This window comes from Schistocerca americana, chromosome 4 (assembly GCF_021461395.2).
Source record: "Schistocerca americana isolate TAMUIC-IGC-003095 chromosome 4, iqSchAmer2.1, whole genome shotgun sequence".
In the NCBI taxonomy this organism is placed as follows: Eukaryota; Metazoa; Arthropoda; class Insecta; order Orthoptera; family Acrididae; genus Schistocerca; species Schistocerca americana.
The window spans coordinates 511,846,257-511,868,994 of NC_060122.1; the positions used below are offsets into that span (position 1 = coordinate 511,846,257).

Genomic DNA, 22,738 nt, shown 5'->3' on the forward strand with positions numbered 1-22,738 from the left:
ATACAGCCTTCATCTCTTAACGATGTGACGAGTCGCCACAAACGAAACGTGGTTCGGATTCATTGTTGGTTGGATAACTGGGTAGACTAGGTACACGATAATCGCCGAAGCGGCGTCCAGTTGCAAAACTAGTACCAAACTATTGAATAACAGGCAGTCAATGCGAATCATCGCGACGGAAAAAGATTTCCTAATGCTACTTACTTATTAGTGAAAGTAGGATATTTAATTATGTGTAACACCAAATTATGAAAGGAAGGAAGAAATGAAGATATAAGAGTTTTAGTCCCGTCAGCGACATGATATTCGTTAACTTAGCAATAGCATGGATAGGAACAAGGATCAGGGAAGAAATATTTTTCAAATGAGCAGTCCCGGCATTCACCTCAGTCGATATTGGGAATCTATAGAAAAGCTAAATCTGGATGGCCTGACAAGGGTTTGATCCTTTTCCTCTCAAACACGAGTTGAGTGTCTCAACCAACAAGTCACCTTGCTGAGTGCAATGTTCCTAGTTAAATCGCAAACTTATCTGCATTGTCTCATGGTGGGAAGATATGTGAGAGTATAATTACAAATGTATTTGCCGCAGATGTATTCTGGGAAACACGACGTCGGTATATAAGAAATCTATCTCTGTCGTCTTGGAAAAAGGGTGCAAAACCGTCAGGAACTCTGAGAGCTAGTCCTTAGAAGTTCTCGCTACTTCGTAAAAGAGGTAACGGACGGTGGCTTCAACGTGGATGAAGAAAACTGCAAACGATGTCTTCGTCCCTGTGATTTCTGAGGAGTGACTCTGTGGACGGCGATTACTGAGCCTCATTAGGAAAGATAAATATAATTCCAAAAGAAGTGTTCAGAGCTGTAAATAAGAACATCGTGGATCGCTAACACACAAAACAAAGAGTTTAACACAAAGTTAACAGAGTAGCCTGAGCATTAAATATATAGAAAACCACGCAAGTTTTCCAGGAGGCTGACGTACCTGTTAATCAGTCTGTTAAGCCATATCCAAACAAGCAATGTAATGACTCCAGAACATCGCTTATCGCCAGATTTTCAGCGTTAGCTAGTGCATTATTATATTTTAGTGTATACCAGACGTTCGGTGTGCTTTAGCCTCTAAGTAGCAGAATTCCTTGAAATGGGGATGTTAAACTCGGCTCGATGTTATTCGGGAGCAGGCGTGCGTGTGTCGGTACCTAATCCCCCCCCCCTCCCCACCGCCTTCCCCCTCTCTTCTAAATTATCCGTAACAACGCTACGTTTCTCAGCTGGTCATCAAGATAATAGTAAACACTACAAACAAGTAAAAAGTTTAATCAATATATATCATATTAAATTGTATTCGACGCTCAGTTTCAAATCAATGACTAGATAAACGAGAAATACGAAGTGATGCCTGATAACCCACCGTTTTTAACGAGTCTGAGTAATTCTGGCCGTTAATATGACTTTCTGCATCTTTTCTGTACAGAAACCATAAATGTTAATTAATGAAAATCCGCTCAAATTGCTACCGAGAACTTCCTTAGGTCCATGACCGATTCCAGCCTTTACATCAGCAATTCTCAAGTGGATCTGAAAATTGTGCTGAAGAGAAGCAATGTTAAATCAATTATCATTAGTAGCTTGGGCAGCTTTTCTATAACTGAAAATACATTTACGGAATCAACGCCCTCCGAAAATGGAGAAACTAATAACATATGTTAAAATGTGCAGTAGTAATGATAAAGCCATAATTCTCACAACAGAACCTGCTATGTTGTGGTAAAATGTTAACTATTTAATCGTCGAAGACAAAATAAGGAGTTCCTGTAACGTGATTAAAACACAGCAGAACTGAACTGTATTCACATTTGACAAGGGTCACATGTGTGCATGCTACATCATTTTCGTTCTGTCCACACTGGAATCGACCAATATGAAAATCCACATGTACATTTATATGAGTAACCTGGATTGTGCTACACAGGTGAACAGCAGCTGTGTTAAGAGTGGAAACTAGTTTACCCGGTCCTCATTAACCCGGATTTCTGGTTCATCTGGGTTGCTTTTCTTTTTTTAAGGGAAAATAACTGTACAATATTTGATAGTGTGGACGTAATAACAGCAACAATAGACGACGAAAATCATTAAATATAAACTCAGCCAACTGTCATAAATGTATTCTGGTATATACACCCACAAGATTACTCTGCAATTGACACTCAAGTCTATGGCATGGAAACACTTTCAATTTCTCTGCTGTTCCACAGTATATACAATACCACGTGGGAAAAATGGACTCCTAAATCTTTCCCTGTGAATTCTGATTTCTCTTATTTTATTACGATGGTCATTTTTCCCAGAAAATATTGTCTCACTCGGGAGACGAGAGTTGGTAGGTGAAGTTCCTTGCAAACATATCGCACCAACGAAAACGCCATTGTTTTATTGACCAGAACCCCAATTCGCGTACCATATCCGTACAATACGAGCTGCCCTTTCTTAAACCTTTTCGATGTCATCCCAAAATGGGCAGCAGTACTCAACTGAGAACGGACAAGTGTAGTGTAGTCAGTCTCTTTAGTAGACCTGTTGCATCTTCTACGTATTCTATCAATAAATCGCATTCTTTGGTTCGTCTTGCCCAAGACATTTTTATGTGATTGCTCCAGCTCAAGTTGCTTGTAATCGAATTCTGTTGGATGCAGCTTAATCTACAACCATTAAATTGGTGCTATTTATCTTGTCACCGAAATTTAACGTGGTCTTTTTACGACTCACGAGGAAGACCTCATACTTTTTATTATTCTGAGTCAATTGATATTTTTCGCGCTATTAATATATCTTGTGTAAATCATTCTGTAACTCATTTTGATCTTACGATGGCTTTATTAGGTAGTAAACGACAGTATTATCTGCAAACACTCTGAGAGGACTGCTTAAAATGTCTCATAAATCATTTACATATATTAAGGATCAATACCACTTCCATGGGCAACCGCAGGTGTCACTTCGGTTTCATTCAGTGACCTCCCGCCAGTTACTATGAACTGTGACTCTTCTGACAGGAAATCACGAACACCCTCGAAGAACTGAGGCAATACTCCGTAGATACGCAATTTCATTAGAAGCCGCTTGTGAGGAACGGTGTCAAAAGCCTCCTACAAATGCGAAAATACAAAATCAATCTGACATCTACATACATACTCCGCAATCCACCATACGGTGCGTGGCGGAGGGTACCTCGTACAACAACTAGCATCCCTGTTCCACTCTCAAACAGAACGAAGGAAAAATGACTGCCTATATGCCTCTGTACGAGCCCTAATCTCTCTTATCTTATCTTTGTGGTCTTTCCGCGAAATATAAGTTGGTGGCAGTAAAATTGTACTGCAGTCAGCCTCAAATGCTGGTTCTCTAAATTTCCTCAGTAGCGATTCACGAAAAGAACGCCTCCTTTCCTCCAGAGACTCCCACCCGAGTTCCTGAAGCATTTCCGTAACACTCGCGTGATGATCAAACCTACCAGTAACAAATCTAGCAGCCCGCCTCTGAGTTGCTTGTATGTCCTCCCTCAATCCGATCTGATAGGGATCCAAAACGTTCGAGCAGTACTCAAGAATAGGTCGTATTAGTGTTTTATAAGAGGTCTCCTTTACAGATGAACCCCATCTTCCCAAAATTCTACCAATGAACCGAAGACGACTATCCGCCTTCCCCACAACTGCCATTACATGCTTGTCCCACTTCATATCGCTCTGCAATGTTTCGCCCAAATATTTAATGGACGTGACTGCGTCAACCGCTACACTACTAATGGAGTATTCAAACATTACTGGATTCTTTTTCCTATTCATCTGCATTAATTTACATTTATCTATATTTAGAGTTAGCTGCCATTCTTTACACCAATCACAAATCCTGTCCAAGTCATCTTGTATCCTCCTACAGCCACTCAACGACGACACCTTCCCGTACACCACAGCATCATCAGCAAACAGCCGCACATTGCTATCCACCCTATCCAAAAGATCATTAATGTAGATAGAAAACAACAGCGGAACTACCACACTTCCCTGGGGCACTCCAGATGATACCCTCACCTCCGATGAACACTCACCATCGAGGATATTCTGTCCATGACACTCATTACTTCGTGCGAATAAAGAGCCAGTTGTGTTTCGTAGGAACGGAGTTTTCTGAATCCGTGTTGACTGTGTGTGAATAGAACGTATTGTTCGGAGTATTTTATAATGACTGAAAATACTATATGATCACATTATGCAGCTCACCGCAACTGTTCCACGACGCTGTATTTGAATCTCTTCATTGTACTGGAACGGTCCAGTTTCTATGTTGCGAAGTGCCACAGTACGTACTGTGGGCGCACTGCTAGTGAGCCAATATGACCTTCTCCCAAATAATGGTTACCTGTCTTGAGTCACATTCCGCTTCCTGGTCTCAGATGGAAGAGTGGGCTATTAACGTCAATATCAGAACATTGTTAATAGCCGTAATGTACTAACATTGAAATATTTATTCTCTGCGGAGCGAAAAAGATTCACATCAAGGCATCTGACTCATATCTCAAATGGTTCAAATGACTCTGAGCACTACGGGCCTCAACTTCTTAGGTCATCAGTCCCCTAGAACTTAGAACTACTTAAACCTAACTAACCTAAGGACAGCACACACATCCATGCCCGAGGCAGGATTCGAACCTGCGACCGTAGCGGTCACGCGGTTCCAGACTGTAGTGCCTAGAACCGCTCGGCCACCCCGGCCGGCGACTCATAACTTAGACACGATTCTTGCTGAAGATGAATTTAATGCTAACGATGCACAGAAACCCTGCTCGCAACAAAACTGCCCTCCACAATTCCTGAAACCGCACTGCAGCCAGGAGAAACACTCTGGATTTGACGGGCTTCGTGCAATTGGAAATACTCTGAATCGTATCCGTACGGATGATGGAAAATGTGCAGATACTCTGCAGAAGTGAAGAAAATCTTCACCACCATCTTGTGACTGTGGTGTTGTACGACAGACAGTTACTCATGTTGTATCAACAGCCGCTGCACGTGCCTACAAGCATCCTTTCCAAAAGTTCTTGACAGTACCGAGGGGAGTGAGAAACTATGTAAAAGACCTCGATATGCACCTATAACTGCTGTCCTTTGTAAGAGGGGCGTTTAATAAGTAATGCTACGTATTTTTTTCTGAAAGCAGGTTGGTTTTATTCAGAATTCCAATACACCACATTACTGCCCACTCTTTTGGCTACAAAACTGCACTTTTCAACATCACCTCCGTTCAATGCGACGGCCTTACACCAACTTACTGGCAAGACCTGTATGCCCGCATGGTAACACTCTGTCGGTCGACGTCCGAGCCAATGCCTTCCTGCATCAATAGCGTCCCCCTCATCCATGTATGCTTTCACCGGGCCGAACAGACGGTCTTTATATTCTTGTGTTAGGCAGGAAAGAAGCCAGTGGGCACACACCTCAGAGTACACCAACAGGTGGACGAGTGTGTCAGCACTACCAACAGAGACGTCCATTTGGCCAGCGTCGTGTTTGATTATTATCCGTCCATCACCTGAAATGAGCGTCCACACGTTCCAACATTGCAGGAGTCACAGCTGTGTGCGGCAGGCAGGCACGCGAGAGATGGGACAGGTTTGTGCGACCTTGATGCGATGATGACTGATGCCTCGCCCAACGACCCGCCGTGCTTTTGTTCGCTGCCAGGTCTCCGTAGACTTTCTGCAAGCGCCTATGGATACCTGAAACGCTCTACTTATACGCCAAAAGAAAGTCAATGACAGTTCTCTGCTTGGAGCGCACCTCCGTTACAGACGCCACTTCGAAGGCTACGCTACGTATGGCGCAGCCACCTATCGGAACTACATGAAACTATAGGAGCTGAAGCGGAATTGGCCGAGTAAAAAAAAAATTGTTGCATTAGGTATTGAACGCTCCTGATATACATGTCGTATCAAAAAGAATCACCCGATTTGGCACGTCTATATTTCTGAAACTAATAAACATATACAATGAATTTTATTGCGAGACACTCAAAAAGTTATTTTTCATACCTTTTCACAGGTGTTCAACATGCCCCCTTGAGATGCACGGCATATGTCAGTGCGGCATTGTTCAAACAATGAAACGAGCATGTCTTGAGTTACAGCTCCCACAGCTGCTGTCATGCGATATCTCAGTTCATTCATTGTTGTTGCTAACGGAGGCACATAAACAGAGTCTTTTATAAGCCCCCACAAGAAATAATCATACACAGTCAAGTCCGGTGACCTTGGAGGCCAGTAATGTAAGGCTGAATCACTTGGTCCAGTGCGACCGATCCATCATTCAGTAAGCCTTTGACTTAAAAATTCCCGCACTTCCAATGCCTGTGTAGCGGTGTACCATCCTGTTCGTACATGAAGTCGTTCGAATCAGTCTCCAACTGTGGGGAAAGATAGTTCTCAAGTATATCAAGATATGTGCTTCCTGTAACAGTGTTCTCGCCGGAAAAGAGAGAGAGAGAGAGAGAGAGAGAGAGATTGGACCATACACCTTTTCCCGTGTAGCTGCACGAAACACTTTGAATTTTTGAGAGACCCTCTCATATTGTACAGATTCATGTGCTTGTTCCGTACCCCATATTCTCACATTATGACGGTTCACCTTTCCATTTAAATGGAATGTTCAGTGTGGGATCTATACCAGAGAGGGTTGATAGAAGAGATAGAGAAGATCCAACGGAGAGCAGCGCGCTTCGTTACAGGATCATTTAGTAATCGCGAAAGCGTTACGGAGATGATAGATAAACTCCAGTGGAAGACTCTGCAAGAGAGACGCTCAGTAGCTCGGTACAGGCTTTTGTTGAAGTTTCGAGATCATACCTTCACCAAGGAGTCAAGCAGTATATTGCTCTCTCCTACGTATATCTCGCGAAGAGACCATGAGGATAAAATCAGAGAGATTAGAGCCCACACAGAAGCATACCGACAATCTTTCTTTCCACGAACAATACGAGACTGGAATAGAAGGGAGAACCGACAGAGATACTCAAAGTACCCTCCGCCACACACCGTCAGGTGGCTTGCGGAGTATGGATGTAGATGTAGATGTAGAATGTTGCCTCGTCACTAATCACTAAGCGTGGAAGGAAACTGTTATCTTCTATCTTGGCAAGAACGAAATTACAGAACTCCACACGTTATTGTTTGTCACCTTCACGAAGAGCTTGCAGTAGCTGAATTTTGTATACTTTCAAGTGTAAACGTCGACGCAACAAACGCCAGACCCGGACATCGGGGGCACGTTGAGCTATCGAGCTGCACGGCGAACGGATTTTTGCGGACTCCTTGCGAAACTATGGCGGATGCGTTCGATGTTTGTGTCAGACGACGATTAGCCTTTACACAAACAACTTGTTTCTCGGAATTGTTCACGCCATAGTCTAATACTCTGTGCTGTAGGGGGATCCATACTGTACCTAGAACGAAAGTCAGCTGAACAGTTATCACTGACCCGCACTGAGCAAAACGTAGAACGCAAAACGCTTTCTGTTGTCTCGACACCATTTTTACTAGAACGGAAGTGGGCGCACACTGCTGCTACCTAACGGGAACCATGTAAAACGCGAGGATTTGCTCTTTCCAACAGTACGTTGTTCACGTACATATTTCAAATAACACAATAGTTACGATTTTTTTAAAAAAATCTGATGATTCTTTTTGATGCACACTGTATTATGCTGGAGAGATGTGCTGAAGTTTTTATCTGTGGCGGTTTAGTAGTCTTTGAATAAGTACAGCTATTCTTGAGATTCAATAAGTGTCAATGTATGCTATTCGATTCACAGGTATGGCCTAGCCTCTGAAATCTGTTGCACATAAGAATAAAGATATCCATCTCGCAATTTTCCATGTAAGCTGGCTGATGGTGAGCGGTCCATTACTGTCAAGAGATGAACATTAGTGTCACACTATTAAAACAGCTCTCCCTCAAGAGACCGTTTGCAGTACCGCTCTTTTCCCGCCGGTTAAAAGACTATGCGAGCCGTAATATGCCGACTGCCTGGCTCAGTGTTTACTTATTTAAAACGTGTTGCAATTACGGCGGTAATTGCGAAGAGACGAGCAGGAACGGGCTCGTGGCGCAGGGCTCGCCCGCGTCCGACGCCAGCGGCGACTGGTGCCGCTGGCGGTTTCATATCGCGATATTGCTGGCCGCGCAAAAATGCCGCAATAACTCGACGCACGGCTTTGTTTACGCCGGGACCGACCATAAAACGTGGCATCCGTTAACGCCGCACTTCTAGCGCGTCGCTACTCCGCGGACTAAATCGAAACACTATATATGCGCATCCACGCGCTCGGAGAACGGCTACCGGTACTGCAGCCGCGTGAAATATCGTGTAGTCTATTGAAAAGCGCCACCCGATTGGTTTCGCAATCGCAATATCATCTCTAAAGCAGTTCCGCCTCGATAGTTTCCAAGTACGCGCGCTGGAACTGTGACGATCAAAATGCACCGAAGAGTTTGACGTAAGGTCGATCGTCAATCCTGTCTCGGGCATGTTTACAACAGTGGGACTCTTATTATAACGCCAATGGACGCACTTTGCAGAATGGCACGCCTGACCAGGGAGCTAGATGCACATACGCCAAATACACCCACATGCACTCAAGTGAAATGGTCTGAAATTGTAATTATCACTTTGTCCATTTACTATACTCGCCTACCAACCAAGAATACTAGCGCACGGAGAGAGTCGATTCGAGTGCTAGTTGTGAAATTTATTTTCCTATTGGTATTTTGCCAGAGGAGCCACAGAGGAATTGAGTTGGTTTCGCACAGTAGCTGATCGCTACGCTTGGATGTTCTGAGTTAAACCCAAATCTCTGCACTGTTGAGTCAGATATAGAAGAGTTGCGCAACAATATTGTTCCGCGAAGACTGTACAGCTACTGCAGTTTCGGCTACACAGCCATTTTCCAGTTGAATAGCAGGAACAAAACCATTAATAAACGCTGTAACATTCAAAAGGAGTGAAGTCATTGTCACATGCAACCAACTACTATTTTGGGCCTGTTCAGTTGACGAATTACGACGTAACATATTCAAGTAGACTATGTCTGGAAGTTAGTTTGATTTTTAATTCAGAATCTCTCTATTTTGCTACTACCTCTTTTTTTTAATACCGATTATCTGTCGTAACATACTTATATTGTTTTGAGGATGCTAGAATAAAACTAATAAACTGGCCAGTGTCTTTAATAAGATACGTAAAAGCATTATAGTAGAATATGCGCAACAGGCAGTACTGAATTATCCTGTTTTGCTGACCGGAAAAAAGAAAAAAATAGGGGTAGGAATAGACAGGAAACCCACGTTAAAAGATACAGTAAATGCTAAGAACTAATGCTACCCTTTCTTCTTTCTTTTTCTTTTGCTTGTGCCGTTTTTCCCGCGGATACGCGGCCAGGGTCGGCATGGTTAATCGGATGTGGCAATGTTAGTTGAAGGGGTGGCCGGATGCCATTCCTGCCGCCACCCCGTACCCCCCGGGGAAGGAATTAGCGCACCCCAACTGTCTGCATCGAGTGTAATCCATGGAATAGTGCGAAAGTGTTCAGATGTCTGCGAGCCGTGTAACTGAGGCGGGACGTGGGGACCAGCCCGGTATTCACCTAGGGGGACGTGGAAAACCGCCTAAAACTCACATTCAGGCTGGCCGGCACACCAGCCCTCGTCGTTAATCTACCGGACGCATTCGATCCGGGGCCGGCGCGCCTACCTGAGTCCAGGAAGCAGCGCGTTAGCGCGCTGGGCTAACCTGGCGGGTTAAGAACTAATGTTACCCTTATGAAGAGAAAATTGCACTTTTTTAACGCAGAGAATAGCGCTAATAGTACCAGTTAGGCCGTATAAAACGTGAAGGAACGAAAATACATATACACATACATACATACATACACAAATAGCGATAAAAATGATTACGACGTGTGTCTAATAGGTAAGATTAATGCAACGGCAGGCCAAGGAAACCAACAAACAAAAACGAGATAAATTCGCAGAAACATAGCCGTACCACATCATCTTGTGTAAATTGATGAAGTTATTAAACAGCAATAAAGTTAAAATGGCATTCCAGACATAACGAGCTGGAGCAAAGGTTGTGACGTAAGTTTAGCAGAGATAAAAACTGGATGGCAAAACCGGGAGGGTTGAAGTACGAGGTGCATTCAAGTTCTAAGACCTCCGATTTTTTTTCTCCGGACTGGAAAGAGATAGAAACATGCGCATTGTTTTAAAATGAGACCGCGTTAATTGTCAATACGTCCCAGAGAGATGGCAGCACCGTACGGCAGATGGAATTTTACCGCCAGCGGCGAGAATGAGAACTGTTTTAAATACTTAAAATGGCGACGTTTTCCTTACTTGAACAGCGTGCAATCATTCGTTTTCTGAATTTACGTGGTGTGAAACCAATTGAAATTCATCGACAGTTGAAGGAGACATGTGGTGATGGAGTTATGGATGTGTCGAAAGTGCGTTCGTGGGTGCAACAGTTTGATGAAGGCAGAACGTTGTGTGACAACAAACCGAAACAACCTCGGGCTCGCACAGGAAGACATGATCGAGAAAGTGGAGAGATTTGTTTTGGGGGATTGCCGAATGACTGTTGAACAGATCGCCTCCAGAGTTGGCATTTCTGTGGGTTCTGTGCACACAATCCTGCATGACGACCTGAAAATGCGAAAAGTGTCATCCAGGTGGGTGCCACGAATGCTGACGGACGACCACATGGCTGCCCGTGTGGCATGTTGCCAAGCAATGTTGACGCGCAACGACAGCATGAATGGGACTTTCTTTTCGTCGGTTGTGACAGTGGATGAGACGTGGATGCCATTTTTCAATCCAGAAACAAAGCGCCAGTCAGCTCAATGGAAGCACACAGATTCACTGCCACCAAAAAAATTTCGGGTAACCGCCAGTGCTGAAAAAATGATGGTGTCCATGTTCTGGGACAGCGAGGGCGTAATCCTTACCCATTGCGTTCCAAAGGGCACTACGGTAACAGGTGTATCCTACGAAAATGTTTTGAAGAACAAATTCCTTCCTGCACTGCAACAAAAACGTCCGGGAAGGGCTGCGCGTGTGCTGTTTCACCAAGACAACGCACCCGCACATCGAGCTAACGTTACGCAACAGTTTCTTCGTGATAACAACTTTGAAGTGATTCCTCATGCTCCCCACTCACCTGACCTGGCTTCTAGTGACTTTTGGGTTTTTACAACAATGAAAGACACTCTCCGTGGCAGCACATTCACCAGCCGTGCTGCTATTGCCTCAGCGATTTTCCAGTGGTCAAAAGAGACTCCTAAAGATGCCTTTGCCGCTGCCATGGAATCATGGCGTCAGCGTTGTGAAAAATGTGTACGTCTGCAGGGCGATTACGTCGAGAAGTAACGCCAGTTTTATCGATTTCGGGTGAGTGGTTAATTAGAAAAAAAATCGGAGGCCTTAGAACTTGAATGCACCTCGTAAAATTCCAAGATTATGAATTGAAGGATGTCGGTCAGACAAGAAGAGAGCTTAAAATGGAGTCCACAGAACATAATAATAAAGAGAATGGTTCATCGGCAGTAGCGAAACATATTAACAATAAGCTGCGCACGTTATGATTATTTGAATGTAACGCATTTAAAAGAAAAAGGTTAGCTGATGTCAAATTTTGAGGAAATTTAAATATTTTTGGTTCTTAGAGAAAACAAAAGTATTCAATCGGCATTTCTGGGCCCACTTTAGCGTTGTTATTGTGAGACACAATGAACAACTTCATTTCCTTGGCGGTAACTAAGCCTTTAAAACGCTGGAACGTCCTGCCAGATTAAAAAAATCCGCCAGAACGGATTAGAACTTGTGACCTTGCCTTTCGCGGCCATGTGCTGTACCGACTGCGCTACGCAAGCTCAACTCACGAGCCGCCGTCATAGATTTATGTCCACCTGCATCTCGTTTCAGACCTCAAACTTCACGGAAGTTCTGCATACGTCGCGGTACTTGAACACCTGGAAAACAGAGCCCTGCGGAGCTGAAGATTAGCCATAGTCTGAGGGACAGTTTACAGAACCTGCGAGGAAGTTTCATACCAGTGAACACTCTTCTTCCAAGTGAAACAAAGTCAAAATTCCCTCTGGAAACAACCCATCGAACTATGGCTGAGACATGTCGTCGCGATGACCTTTCTTCTAAGTGTGCTACTCCGGCAAGATATGCACGTGAACTTGCAGTTGGAAGGTAAAAAAAATGGTTGAAATGGCTCTGAGCACTTTGGGACCTGACTTCTGAGGTCATCAGTCCCCTAGAAGTTAGAACTACTTAAACCTAACTAACCTAAGGACATCTCACACATCCATGCCCGAGGCAGGATTCGAACGTGCGACAGTAGCGATCGCGAGGTTCCAGACTGTACATCTACATCTACATCTACATTGATACTCCGCAAGCCACCCAACGGTGTGTGGCGGAGGGCACTTTACGTGCCACTGTCATTACCTCCCTTTCCTGTTCCAGTCGCGTATGGTTCGCGGGAAGAACGACTGTCTGAAAGCCTCCGTGCGCGCTCTAATCTCTCTAATTTTACATTCGTGATCTCCTCGGGAGGTATAAGTAGGGGGAAGCAATATATTCGATACCTCATCCAGAAACGCACCCTCTCGAAATCTGGCGAGCAAGCTACACCGCGATGCAGAGCGCCTCTCTTGCAGAGTCTGCCACTTGAGTTTATTAAACATCTCCGTAACGCTATCACGGTTACCAAATAACCCTGTGACGAAACGCGCCGCTCTTCTTTGGATCTTCTCTATCTCCTCCGTCAGACCGATCTGGTACGGATCCCACACTGATGAGCAATACTCAAGTATAGGTCGAACGAGTGTTTTGTAAGCCACCTCCTTTGTTGATGGACTACATTTTCTAAGCACTCTCCCAATGAATCTCAACCTGGTACCCGCCTTACCAACAATTAATTTTATACGATCATTCCACTTCAAATCGTTCCGCACGCATACTCCCAGATATTTTACAGAAGTAACTGCTACCAGTGTTTGTTCCGCTATCATATAATCATACAATAAAGGATCCTTCTTTCTATGTATTCGCAATACATTACATTTGTCAATGTTAAGGGTCAGTTGCCACTCCCTGCACCAAGTGCCTATCCGCTGCAGATCTTCCTGCATTTCGCTACAATTTTCTAATGCTGCAACTTCTCTGTATACTACAGCATCATCCGCGAAAAGCCGCATGGAACTTCCGACACTATCTACTAAGTCATTTATATATATTGTGAAAAGCAATGGTCCCATAACACTCCCCTGTGGCACGCCAGAGGTTACTTTAACGTCTGTAGACGTCTCTCCATTGATAACAACATGCTGTGTTCTGTTTGCTAAAAACTCTTCAATCCAGCCACACAGCTGGTCTGATATTCCGTAGGCTCTTACTTTGTTTATCAAGCGACAGTGCGGAACTGTATCGAACGCCTTCCGGAAGTCAAGAAAAATAGCATCTACCTGGGAGCCTGTATCTAATATTTTCTGGGTCTCATGAACAAATAAGGCGAGTTGGGTCTCACACGATTGCTGTTTCCGGAATCCATGTTGATTCCTACATAGTAGATTCTGGGTTTCCAGAAATGACATGATACGCGAGCAAAAAACATGTTCTAAAATTCTACAAGAGATCGACGTAAGAGATATAGGTCTATAGTTTTGCGCATCTGCTCGACGGCCCTTCTTGAAGACTGGGACTATCTGTGCTCTTTTCCAATCATTTGGAACCCTCCGTTCCTCTAGAGACTTGCGGTACACGGCTGTTAGAAGGGGGGCAAGTTCTTTCGCGTACTCTGTGTAGAATCGAATTGGTATCCCGTCAGGTCCAGTGGACTTTCCTCTATTGAGTGATTCCAGTTGTTTTTCTATTCCTTGGACACTTATTTCGATGTCAGCCATTTTTTCGTTTGTGCGAGGATTTAGAGAAGGAACTGCAGTGCGGTCTTCCTCTGTGAAACAGCTTTGGAAAAAGGTGTTTAGTATTTCAGCTTTACGCGTGTCATCCTCTGTTTCAATGCCATCATCATCCCGTAGTGTCTGGATATGCTGTTTCGAGCCACTTACTGATTTAACGTAAGACCAGAACTTCCTAGGATTTTCTGTCAAGTCGGTACATAGAATTTCACTTTCGAATTCAATGAACGCTTCACGCATAGCCCTCCTTACGCTAACTTTGACATCATTTAGCTTCTGTTTGTCTGAGAGGTTTTGGCTGCGTTTAAACTTGGAGTGGAGCTCTCTTTGCTTTCGCAGTAGTTTCCTAACTTTGTTGTTGTACCACGGTGGGTTTTTCCCGTCCCTCACAGTTTTACTCGGCACGTACCTGTCTAAAACGCATTTTACGATTGCCTTGAACTTTTTCCACAAACACTCAACATTGTCAGTGTCGGAACAGAAATTTTCGCTTTGATCTGTTAGGTAGTCTGAAATCTGCCTTCTATTACTCTTGCTAAACAGATAAACCTTCCTCCCTTTTTTTATATTCCTATTAACTTCCATATTCAGGGATGCTGCAACGGCCTTATGATCACTGATTCCCTGTTCTGTACATACAGAGTCGAAAAGTTCGGGTCTGTTTGTTATCAGTAGGTCCAAGATGTTATCTCCACGAGTCGGTTCAGTGTTTAATTGCTCGAGGTAATTTTCGGATAGTGCACTCAGTATAATGTCACTCGATGCTCTGTCCCTACCACCCGTCCACTGTAGCGCCTAGAACCGCTCGGCCACTCCGGCAGGCAGTTGGAAGGTAAAAGATGAGGTACAGGTCGAAGCGAAACTGTGTGAGCGTGTTGTGGGTCGTGTTTGGGTAGTTAAGTCGGTAGAGCACTTGCCCGAGTAAGGCGAAGGTGGCAGCTTCGAGTCCCGGTCCGGCACGCAGTTTCAATCTAGCAGAAAGTTTCAGACCTTTAAAGGCTGTTACGTCGACAGTTGCACCGCTGGTGGCACTGTTGTATTCGTAACAAGATATTACAATATTTGGTAGAAACTTGGGTTTCGTTACTAAACAGTGTTCTGTGAGAATCTTAAGCGCCATCATTAATTATGGACATGTAGCATAAAGGAGAACCTTACATGGTTGGTGTTTCTTGCTTGCTGCTTGCTTACTTTGACTGTGCCTAGTAGGGTAATAATTTTAAAGTACGTAATAGTACATGGACGATACGATTACAGACAGATTTCCGTTACATGTGTTGGTTGGTTGATTTGGGGAAGGGTTCCAAACAGCGAGGTTATTGGAAGGACGGGGGAAGGAAGTCGGCCATGCCATTTCAAAGGAAACGTCCCAGCATTTGCCTCAAGCGATTTAGGGAAATCACGGAAAACCTAAATCAGGATGGCCGGATGCATGTCTGAACAGACGTCCTCCTGAATGCGAGTCCACTGTGCTAACAACTGCGCCACCTCGCTCGTTGTTACATGTGTGTTAGGACGTGATGTAATTCGAAGAAATAATTTGTGTTTTTCTTCTTTGAAGAATTTGAAAGTGGAATCATATCTCTGCAAAACATAGCTTTTACTTTTTTAATTAAATGAATGAATCATTTAGACAAGTTGTGAGACATAATCTCCGTACCTGTATCATCTGTTTATGAACTGGTAGTAAGTGGAAAACCGGTAATGAGGCACCTGAGAGGCATGAGACTTGCATACATTCTTCGTGGTTTGTTTAGCGTTCATTTCATCTAGCAGAGAGTTTCCTGCACTAAAGGTTTGGCAATTTTATTCTAAAGTTAACTTTGCAGCCAGACGCCCTACCTGTCGCAGTAGCCGTCAGTTAACTAAGGGTGCGAGGACATGTGCGCCACCTGTGTGTGAATCGTGGAAACATTGTTCTGTGTGTGATCGTATTTTACCTGTTTGGGTGCCGTAATTTCTAAGTTGGTAATAGGGGACCAGCACAGCATTTGCCTAAACGAACAAGGATGACTGACTAAAATCTGCAAGAGCTACGGTCGTTAACCCACCACGAGGATTCCACTCTGTTGTTCATCTTCCAGTTTCGCAAGCCGGGGCGCTACGCATTACGCTATACGAGCAGGCTGAGGATGGCTTAAGCAATTTTTAAAAAAATTACAAGACTGTCACTGTGTGTGTGTGTGTGTGTGCCTACCGTGTGATCACCAGCAGTCCCGTTGCTTTCAGGCGACAGACACGCAGCGACAAGTGCGCCGGCCGGCCTTACCTCCTTCTCGTGCGTGTAGAAGAGGACGGCGAGGTCGAGCCGGCGCCGCCGCTGCTCGACGCGGGCCGCGAAGCTCGTCACGTGGCTCTCGAGCTCGCGCGCCACCGAGTAGATCTCGTCCGCGTTGCACTCGCCCGTCTGCGCCAGCTCCTCGGCCGCCGTCAGCAGCTTCTCCGCGTTCGTGTACGTGTTCTGCAACACAGCACCACACGGTCTCCTTCAGCAAATCACATCTCTCGATCAATCAATCTATCATCTCAACTAGGTACATTTACAAGTCTAGTGTGTGTGTGTGTGTGTGTGTGTGTGTGTGTGTGAGAGAGAGAGAGAGAGAGAGAGTGAGTGAGAGAGAGAGAGAGAGAGAGAGAGAGAGAGAGAGAGAGAGAGAGAGAGAGAGAGGAGGGACAGACAGAAAAAAACACTCGTTTCTTAAAAGAAAACGTCAACCGTCCCTCCAACGGCGACTGCACATTTGATCCATTGGACCAGTGAGCTTGTAACGCACATCTATGACTACGTGTATGCATCACTAACAAGAGGACCTTACGGATTGGCCCTCTTTGAGTTTCTTCATACACTACTAACCATTAAAATTGGTACACCAAGAAGGAATGGAAATGATAAACGGGTATTCATTGGACAAATATTTTATATTAGAACTGACATGTGATTACATTTTCACGCAATTTGGGTGCATAGATCCTGAGAAATCAGCACCCAGAACAACCACCTCTGGCCGTAATAACGGCCTTGATACGCCTGGGCATTGAGTCAAACAGAGCTTGGATAGGGTGTACTGGTACAGCTGCCCATGCAGCTTCAACACCATACCACAGCTCATCAAGACTAGTGACTAGCGTATTGTGACGAGCCAGTTGCTCGGCCACCATTGACCAGACGTTTTCAATTGGTGAGAGATGTGGAGAATGTGCTGGCCATGGCAGCAGTCGAACATTTTCTGTATCCAGAAAGGCCCATACAGGACCTGCAACATGCGGTCGTGCATTATCCTGCTGAAATGTAGGGTTTCGCAGGGATCGAATGAAGGGTAGAGCCATCTGAAATGTAACGTCCACTGTTCAAAGTGCCGTCAGTGCGAACGAGAGGTGTAACCAATGGCACCCCACACCATCACGCCGGGTGATACGCCAGTATCGCGATGACGAATACACGCTTCCAATGTGCGTTCACCGCGATGTCCCCAAACACGGATGAGACCATCATGATGCTGTAAACAGAACCTGGATTCATCCAAAAAATGACATTTTGCCATTCGTGCACCCAGGTTCGTCGTTGAGTACACCATCGCAGGCGCTCCTGTCTGTGATGCAGCGTCAAGGGTAACCGCAGCCATGGTCTCCGAGCTGATAGTCCATGCTGCTGCAAACGTCGTCGAACTGTTCGTGCAGATGGTTGTTGTCTTGCAAACGTCCCCATCTGTTGACTCAGGGATCGAGACGTGGCTGCACGATCCGTTACAGCCACACGGATAAGATGCCTGTCATCTCGACTGCTAGTGATACGAGGCCGTTGGGATCCAGCACGGCGTTCCGTATTACCCTCCTGAACCCACCGATTGCATATTCTGCTAACAGTCATTGGATCTCGACCAACGCAAGCAGCAATGTCACGATACGATAAACCGGAATCGCGATAGGCTACAATCTGATCTTTATCAAAGTCGGAAACGTGATGGTGCGCATTTCTCCTCGTTACACGAGGCATCAAAACAACGTTTCAGCAGGCAAGGCCGGTCAACTGCTGTTTGTGCATGTGAAATCGGTTGGAAACTTTCCTCATGTCAGCACGTTGTAGGTGTCGCCACCGGCGCCAACCTTGTGTGAAAGCTCTGAAAAGCTAATCATTTACATATCACAGCATCTTCTTCCTGTCGGTTAAATTTCGCGTCTGTAGCACGTCATCTTCGTGATGTACCAATTTTAATGGCCAGTAGTGTACTTAAGCCTAACTAACCTAAGGACATCACACACATCCACGCCCGAGGCAGGATTAGACCGTTGCAGCAGCGCGGTTCCGGACTGAAGCGCCTAGAAGCGCTCGGCCACAAAGGTAGGCTCAAAAACCGAAACCAGAGAAGATGGCGTGTTCGACGACAAGGTTTGGGGCGAAGTAGACTTTCTAATCCCAAATGTGCTCCATTGGGTTCAGGTTGGGACTTTGGACAGACCAGTCCATTTCAGGAATATTGTTGTACACTAACAACTGCCTCACAGATGCTGCTTTATGACAGGGTGCATTGTCTTACTGATACAAAAAATCGTCGTCTGTGAAGTGTTCCTCTACAGTTCGCAGCACACAATTCCGTAAAATGCGTTCATATGCTTCCTCATTTAGGGTTTTCTTAAGCGCAATACGGGGACCACACCTTAACAGTGAATAACTCATCGATACCGTAACACCACCTCCTCTGTACTTCACTGCTGCCACTTCACATGACGATAAGTAACATCCTCCAACCATTCGCAAAACCCAAGCACTTCCATCTGACTACCAAAGTGTATTGTCTGACTTATCACTCCAATTCACTCGTTTCCAATCATCCACTGTCCTGTGGCTTGGCCCTTTACGCCACTTCAAGTGTCGCTTATCACTGATTACATAGATGTGTGAGCTCTGAGGAGCTGTCCGACCACTGTACTCTATCCTTGTTTAAACCACCAGGCACAGTCATTGTGCTATCTGGACTTTTTTTACAGCCACCCTCCGCAACGTTCGACGACCAAGCTCGTCCACCGGTAGAGGAGGTCTGTCTAGTTTTGGTTCACCCTGGGTTGTTCCTTTTACTTTACAGCCACATCACCAATAGCCGACTTGGGCAGCTTTAGAGGGGTTCAAATGTCCCCGATGGATTTGTTATTTGGTTGGCAGGCAGTGATTAGTCCACACTCGAAGTCAGTGACCGCTTCTAAGCGACGCATTGTGCTGCTCTACTGACAACGTCCGCACCTCGTGGTCTAGTGGCTAGCGTTGCTTCGTCTGGATCACGGAGTCCCGGGTTCGATTCCCGTCCGGGTTGGGATTTTTCTTGCCTGCAGACTGGGTGTTTGTGTCGTCGTCATCATCATCATCATCATTCGTGAGAGTGGCTAGATTGGATTATGAAAAACTTGCATTGCGTAAAAACTGTGACTTTATGCGGGCGCTGATGACCGCATAGTTGAACGCCCCACAAATCCATCATCATGATCATTATCTACTGACAACACAATACTCCCCACCTCCTTTACACTGCCGCGTCCACCTCTCTTGACATCTTGCGGTCAATGTCGCACAACGTATTGGCGTCCGGATACTTCCCATCAGACAGCGTACACGAGAAATAGTACTAATTTCACATAGTATGTACATGGTGTTCGGAAAATGGCATTTAAATTTCTAGCGTTCGCAGAGGGGAATGAGTATATAATATTTGGTATAGGAACCCGCGTCCAGAAACGTACCATTTCCGTGCTCCAGCCGTTTGAAAATGTGTTTGCTAGGTACGTTTGCAACACTGTAGTAATGGTGGGGGGTGCTTACGTCGGACTGGTTGATGTCATTCGACATCTGTCCTACCTCTCTGACCAGATTCGAGCTTCGTTCAAGTGTCTCTGAGTGTTAGACCAACACGAATGAGTACACGTTTGCAGAATACACCAACATGTTCCTCCTGCATGGCGAAGACCACGGTAATCGCAGAGCTGCTCGTCGCCTCTGTCAACGAGTACACGAGCAATTGCGCGTGCAATGGATGTTGCTCCCAGCACCGTCTGCTATGTTGTGGATGACAAACGGCTACATTCATACCACCTCAAACACACCACACCAGAGAGGTGAATGAGACTCGAACCACGTCAGAGCGATAGGATAGATGTCAAATGACATCATCCAATCCGACGTAAGCACCTCCACACCTCCACCCCTATGACTATCCTGCTGCAAAGCTACCCAACAAGCGTGTTTTCAAATGGCTATCGGACATGGATTCCTACTCAAAATATTACGTACTCACTCTCCTCTAAATGTCCTAGATGTTTGTAACTGGTATTTCCGATTTCTGTCTTGAGGCTCTTTTGACACTCTTTAGTAAAGGCGTGTAGAATCTAGATTATGAGCAGATGACTAGCGCGTAGGTGTTCACTCACAGAGTCAGAAATAGGGCTGCATCAGACTTTGAGGAACACGTCAAACGCGTCCTCGTTTTCGTTCTCTCTCTCTCTCTCTTTTAATTTTTGTCATCGGAGACATGAGGCTTTAACGTGTTGCCGTCAGGGGTATAACATCTCAACACGCTCTCGTAAGCAGAGTGAAACTAGCAATACAGCACACAATACGCTATCTACAGCAGATTAACTGTGCCGTTAACCAATGGGATTCGTTTCGGCCTTCACAGCGGCTCGTCTGAATTCATGCGCACAGCGCTATGTAGCCAGTTTTTAAAGTTTCCCTTATAACGCTTGTGAACTGTACATAGGATCGCGTTGCTCCCTGACAAAGGTCAAGCGGCGTACTCGTGCGTAGTTGGCGAGTGGTGGTAGCAAACGCAAACACGGCAGTAACGCAGCACTTCGGCGTGCCTCGGCGGGCATTCCTGCAGTGATCGGAGAGAGTTGGGCGGTGGCGCGCTCCGGAGATGGTTAATTAGCTGGAGCACCGGTGGTGTGGCGTGCTGCCGCTGCCGCCGCTGCTGTTGCTGGCCGAACGAGCTCTCGGCTCGCTACACGCTACACGGCGCGCCGATCGATAGGCGGAGCTGGCTGCCCGCCGCACGCCGCGCCAGTAAACACCGAGCGTGCCGAAAGGCCTCGGGTTCGCGCCTCCCCTAGTCCCCGGCACCCTTAAGGCCACCACCCTCCGGTTAAAGGAACCTTCCCATGGAGAATGTTCGTACACAACCAGGAGAGAGAGAAGATCCAACGAAGAGCGGCGCGTTTCGTCACAGGACGTTACAAGACAGGTGTTTGGCATCACGGAGAGATTTACTATTGAAATTTCGGGACAGCATTTTTCAGGAGGAGTCGGACAACATATTACTTCCCCCCCCCCCCCACCCCTCCCCACCCCACATACAGGGTGTTTCAAAAATGACCGGTATATTTGAAACGGCAATAAAAACTAAACGAGCAGCGATAGAAATACACCGTTTGTTGCAATATGCTTGGGACAACAGTACATTTTCTGGCGGACAAACTTTCGAAATTACAGTAGTTACAATTTTCAACAACAGATGGCGCTGCAAGTGATGTGAAAGATATAGAAGACAACGCAGTCTGTGAGTGCGCCATTCTGTACGTCGTCTTTCTGCTGTAAGCGTGTGCTGTTCACAACGTGCAAGTGTGCTGTAGACAACATGGTTTATTCCTTAGAACAGAGGATTTTTCTGGTGTTGGAATTCCACCGCCTAGAACACAGCGTTGTTGCAACAAGACGAAGTTTTCAACGGAGGTTTAATGTAACCAAAGGACCGAAAAGCGATACAATAAAGGATCTGTTTGAAAAATTTCAACGGACTGGGAACGTGACGGATGAACGTGCTGGAAAGGTAGGGCGACCGCGTACGGCAACCACAGAGGGCAACGCGCAGCAGGTGATCCAACAGCGGCCTCGGGTTTCCGTTCGCCGTGTTGCAGCTGCGGTCCAAATGACGCCAACGTCCACATATCGTCTCATGCGCCAGAGTTTACACCTCTATCCATACAAAATTCAAACGCGGCAACCCCTCAGCGCCGCTACCATTGCTGCACGAGAGACATTCTCTAACGATATAGTGCACAGGATTGATGACGGCGATATGCATGTGGGCAGCATTTGGTTTACTGACGAAGCTTATTTTTACCTGGACGGCTTCGTCAATAAACAGAACTGGCGCATATGGGGAACCGAAAAGCCCCATGTTGCAGTCCCATCGTCCCTGCATCCTCAAAAAGTACTGGTCTGGGCCGCCATTTCTTCCAAAGGAATCATTGGCCCATTTTTCAGATCCGAAACGATTACTGCATCACGCTATCTGGACATTCTTCGTGAATTTGTGGCGGTACAAACTGCCTTAGACGACACTGCGAACACCTCGTGGTTTATGCAAGATGGTGCCCGGCCACATCGCACGGCCGACGTCTTTAATTTCCTGAATGAATATTTCAATGATCGTGTGATTGCTTTGGGCTATCCGAAACATACAGGAGGCGGCGTGGATTGGCCTCCCTATTCGCCAGACATGAACCCCTGTGACTTCTTTCTGTGGGGACACTTGAAAGACCAGGTGTACCGCCAGAATCCAGAAACAATTGAACAGCTGAAGCAGTACATCTCATCTGCATGTGAAGCCATTCCGCCAGACACGTTGTCAAAGGTTTCGGATAATTTCATTCAGAGACTACGCCATATTATTGCTACGCATGGTGGATATGTGGAAAATATCGTACTATAGAGTT

The 22,738-nt window shown here is 45.7% G+C and overlaps 1 protein-coding gene across 1 annotated transcript in view; it reads right to left on the reverse strand.

Annotated features, from left to right (window-relative positions):
* Positions 1 to 22,738, reverse strand: part of LOC124612449 (kalirin) — a 1,731,149-nt gene that overhangs the window by 896,652 nt on the left and 811,759 nt on the right. The window contains exon 13 of the mRNA XM_047140672.1: positions 16,308 to 16,499. Coding sequence (XP_046996628.1) covers positions 16,308 to 16,499 — 192 coding nt within the window. The remainder of the gene's footprint in view (positions 1 to 16,307; positions 16,500 to 22,738) is intronic.